Consider the following 4511-nt stretch of genomic DNA (forward strand, 5'->3'; position numbering starts at 1 on the left):
GGAGAGAAACGGGGACACATGCCCTTGCGAACACGCGCCACCTCCCGTGGAGACGGGGTTGCCGCCATAAAATCCCAAACCTAGACGGTGCATAGCCCACAGACTACGCGAAACCCATTGGTCTCTTCATTCGATAAGTGAAGCAACGTTCCGAGTGGTGGTATTTCATTTGTGCTTGCGCTTCCACCTATACTACACCTCAGATGTCGCCGCACAGAGCCAGACTGGAGTCAAACTCAACAAGGTCTTCTTTCCCCGCTTAGCCCTTCAAGTCCGTTCCCTTGACTGTCGTTTCGCTAGATAGTAACTCGGGACAGAGGGAATTCACATTAATTCATTCATGTGCGGCACTAATGGCGCCACAGGGCAGTGGACTGGCGTGAAGGTGCCTCACCGTCACTCCGGTTGCCCACGCAAATGTCGACGGATATCACCACGCCGCCATTCATTACACCCCACAGACGCCCCAGTGGAGTGGTCCAGCAACACAACGGTGTCCTTCCCACTCACAGACCTCACACACAATGACAGTCTCTCATGCTCATATCAGAGAGGCACTGCGGCATTCCCTAAAAAGTACACGGAGTCACACACCTACAGAGAGGAACAGAAAAACACAAGCAAAGAAAAACAACAACCAGAACAGGATACCAACAGGACACAAAGCACTCACAATACAATAAACACAGGTCCCACTCCCATCAGAGAAAAACATTTACCCACACCAGCACATCAACACATCCCAACAATAAAGAGAAAAACAGACTCATGACGTGAAGTGGAAGCGGAACAGTCTCAATCCATCCTCCCCGCAGGCTGCAGTCACTCAAACAAGCCACACAACACACACACCACATGGGCACAAATATTTTCGTGGCAATGCTGTGAATGACACCACCGAGAGAGAAGGTGAGAAGAAAGAAATGTGTTTTCATTACGTGGGCGGTGCGAGTAGCAACCCAAACACACAAAGGAACACACAACAGATGGACACACTCAAACACCCACAACCCACCAATCTTTATACCAAAATAAAAATGTAAAAAAAAGGTGTGACTGCATGAGGCAGACACAATAATAGAGCAAAGATGCAAAAGAAAAAAAGAAATTCATTACTTACTGTAGCTGCGATGTCTGGACAAAGTCCAATTCACCCCAAGGTTAACAACGAAAAATCATTGTGTACTGAACGTGTCGTGCCCATATCTTTATTCTTGATGCCCCTGCAGCAGTTTGTATATAATGAAAAAAAAATCATTGCATAAAAATGAACACACAAGATACACAAGGTGTATTAGAAACGCAAAAGAAAAACACACAGCTGCACATAATGTGCAATGAAATTATAATGAAACACACACACAAGGGAAAAGGGAAAAACAAAATAAAAACAAAACAAGAAAAGAAAAAAGCCGTGGTCGCCATGTGAATATGTTCAGGAGGCAAGAACACAATTCCCAGCAGTAGGTGTGTGTGTGTGTCTTTCGTACAGGGCGAGCAGTGGGAATGATGCACACATGATGACAATCCACACACACACACACAAGGAGAAGGAGGGTTGGTGGTGTGCGTGTTTGTGTGTCTTGAACCTCCTGCCATTCTTCACATTTCAGTCACAGCAATTACAACACATTAGGAATGTATCCCATTCCCACGGGTAAAAGCAATAGTTATTAATATCACGGAACACACACACACACATCACCAGGCGAGCACAGTAAACGGCGGCAAAACAGAGCCCAGATAATGCCACCAAACAAAGAGGACACTCCCCTTACAAAATGATGGTTTGTCATGTGATGAGTGTCATAGGGAGTCCAATAGATATGTTAAGTAAAAAATGCAAACAAGAGATTTATCGTGATAGAAGGAAAAAAAAAAAAAACATTTAAATTCAACCAAAAAGAACAGTGCCCTTACAATACGCCCATGTCCAGTCAAACAAAGGTTAACTGTGCAGCTTTGTCATGGGAACACCGATCAACAGACGAGAGTGCAACCCAACACAGACAGGACAAGAAGAATCAAAGAACTGTGCACCAATGCAGGACTGCTGCCACCATCCTTCTTGTTTTTGGCCTTTTCTGCTGCCCGTTTCGCCTCTTCTTTTGCTTGTTTCGCTTTTTCTGCAGCAACCCGTTTGGCCTCTTCTTCCTTTGCTTTTTGTGCCGCCTGCATTGCCTTTTGTTCCTCAGCCTTCCTTTTCTTTTCTTCTTCTGCAGCTCTTTTGGCTTCTTCCGCTTTTCTTTTTCTCTCCTCCTCAGCCCTTCTCGCCCTTTCCTCTGCCTCCTGTTTTTCTCGAGCTCTCCTTGCTTTTCTTTCCTCCGCGTCCGCCTTTATTTTTATCTCCACCTGTTCCACTTCTTTAATGTGCTTTTTCACCAAAGGCAGGAGGGTTTCGTTGAAGGCCTTGATGTCCTTCTGCCGTTCCTCCGCTTCCCGAGCTTCGTCCTTATTCGTTGGACCTGTATCCCCGCTTCCTTTTCCCTTCACTACCTCATTCTTCACCTTCGTAAATGTCGTCTGATCTGGCCTAACGGCTTTACTGGGACAAAGTTCACGGAACTCCCCATACTTTTTCTCCAACAGTAACTTCACACCCCCCTCGGATTGTAGCTTGCATGCATGAGTTTTCCCACTCAGATTATGTAGTTCGCCCAAGACCCTTTCCATTTCCCTGGACCTTGCCGTGTAGTCTACAACGGTTTCATTCCTCTTCTCCAAATCGCAATTTCTGTAGTCTGTATCGTTCAATACCATGGCTTTGTACGACTCGAGTGTCACGTTGAGTTTGTTCGCAGGATCACGAAGGTTTGCGACATAAGTCAAACACTCCCTTTGTGTTCTGCTCACATTTTTAACCAATTCGTCTACCGCATCCGCTGCCTTATTATATTTGGCCTTCATTTGATCGAATCCCCCCACAAACTTCCTAACAGCCTCTGTTTCGCAAGACGCCGTATCTTTCGCCCATTTTCCTTTGAGTGAATCATTGATGGTCCGAACAATTTCGGTGGTGGCGTTCCAGGCAGCTTCCATAAACGCATAATTCTCATTGCATTCTCTCTCCTCCCTCCCCCACATCTCCAAACATGCTCTTCCACCCGCAAGCATTTCCTGCGCAGATCTCACTCCCTCAATCCCAGGGCCATTCCACGTCCGATCCATTATACGCTCCGCAAGTTCGAGCTCCTCCTCTCGAGGTTCAGGGCATTTAGCCGTCTTCTGCCCATAAATCACTTGAGCCTCGCGCGAAAGAAAACACATCAGTACCAATAGGTACACCACACGACGCAGTTGGACGAACATCGTTGTCATGATTGTCACTCTGGGTTGCTTGATTCTGTGGTAACAAGGAAGAACAGGAAAAGGAAGAAAAGAGACGCACATTTAACACACAAGGCAGACAGTTCTCAGCATAATACACACAGAGAGAGAGTGAGTGCGTACACATCCCAACAGCAATCATACACAACCCAATGAGGGGAACAACAATAAACCACTCACACACAATAAAACACACACCCAGAGAGTTACACAGATATTGAAACAACACCTTGAATTTAGAAGAAGTGGAAAACAAATGGTATCAAAACAATATTGAATAAACGTCTCTACACACACTCCAATATCTTACTCGGTATTCATACACAGAAAGTGTGTCTGTATTCTCATTATAATAAAACCATTACCACGCAGTTCGTACACCAAAATACACCAAAAACACAGTGTGTACGCCTGGCAACATACAAAAACAATACCACAAATCATCAGCAAAACAAAGAGACTGTACAATAATAACCAACACACTTCCAAACAGAAAAAAAGAAAAGAAACCAATGCATCACCATAATATTTACACCAACACCACAATTGGGATCTAAAACCCACTCACTCACAACCATAACAAAAATGACTGCATACATCACTGTAATACCATGCCACTCTTTACAAACAGAGGCAACACACAATTACTCTCTCTCACACATATTACCTCTTTATTTATCCTTATTATTATTATTTTATTTTTCCCTCAGAATGCCGGTTCACCTCCTCTTCTTCTCCCACAGCATTATCAACAAAAAAAAAAAAAAAGAATCGCATCCACTCAAACACACACGTCCTTTACTCCATGGTGTGGATTAGGAGGGTACGATCAAACATATCCCCTTCCATCGCACACACAAAAAGGATCCCACGTCGTACCACACCACCACGTTTTTCTTTTTGTTCTTCATGTCTTTATGGATATTACTCCAATGGTACGGCTGATGGCCTTACCCCGTAGGGCATCTTAATTACTGACTTAGGAGTGGCTCTGAAAAAAACGATCCCTTCATTTTATAGGATCCCCAAGCTCTTGTAATATGATTTTTGTTGTAGCCCGTTCCTAAACGAGAGAACCAGTCCACGAGAAATCTGATCAAGTAAATCTAACCAGATCTCTCTACTCTCACTGTTCTTACCCAAAACCCGTCCTCAAGTCTCCTTTTGGTATTAATTTTTTTTTT

General features: G+C 44.4%; 2 protein-coding genes across 2 annotated transcripts; one reads left to right on the plus strand and one right to left on the minus strand.

Moving 5' to 3' along the window:
* Positions 1-340: 340 nt before the first annotated feature.
* Positions 341-772, plus strand: TM35_000044230 (uncharacterized protein; the record flags this gene model as incomplete). The annotated part of the gene is made up of 1 exon (XM_029022617.1): positions 341-772. One exon carries the CDS (start codon positions 341-343, stop codon positions 770-772), a length of 432 nt encoding a protein of 143 aa, XP_028886275.1.
* A 1208-nt stretch (positions 773-1980) lies between these two features.
* On the minus strand, positions 1981-3318 carry TM35_000044240 (uncharacterized protein; the record flags this gene model as incomplete). The annotated part of the gene is made up of 1 exon (XM_029022618.1): positions 1981-3318. The coding sequence occupies one exon, from the start codon at positions 3316-3318 to the stop codon at positions 1981-1983; it is 1338 nt and encodes a 445-aa protein (XP_028886276.1).
* Between the last annotated feature and the right edge of the window lie 1193 nt (positions 3319-4511).

This window comes from Trypanosoma theileri (assembly GCF_002087225.1).
Source record: "Trypanosoma theileri isolate Edinburgh chromosome Unknown TM35_Tth_4_V1, whole genome shotgun sequence".
Classification (NCBI taxonomy): domain Eukaryota; phylum Euglenozoa; class Kinetoplastea; order Trypanosomatida; family Trypanosomatidae; genus Trypanosoma; species Trypanosoma theileri.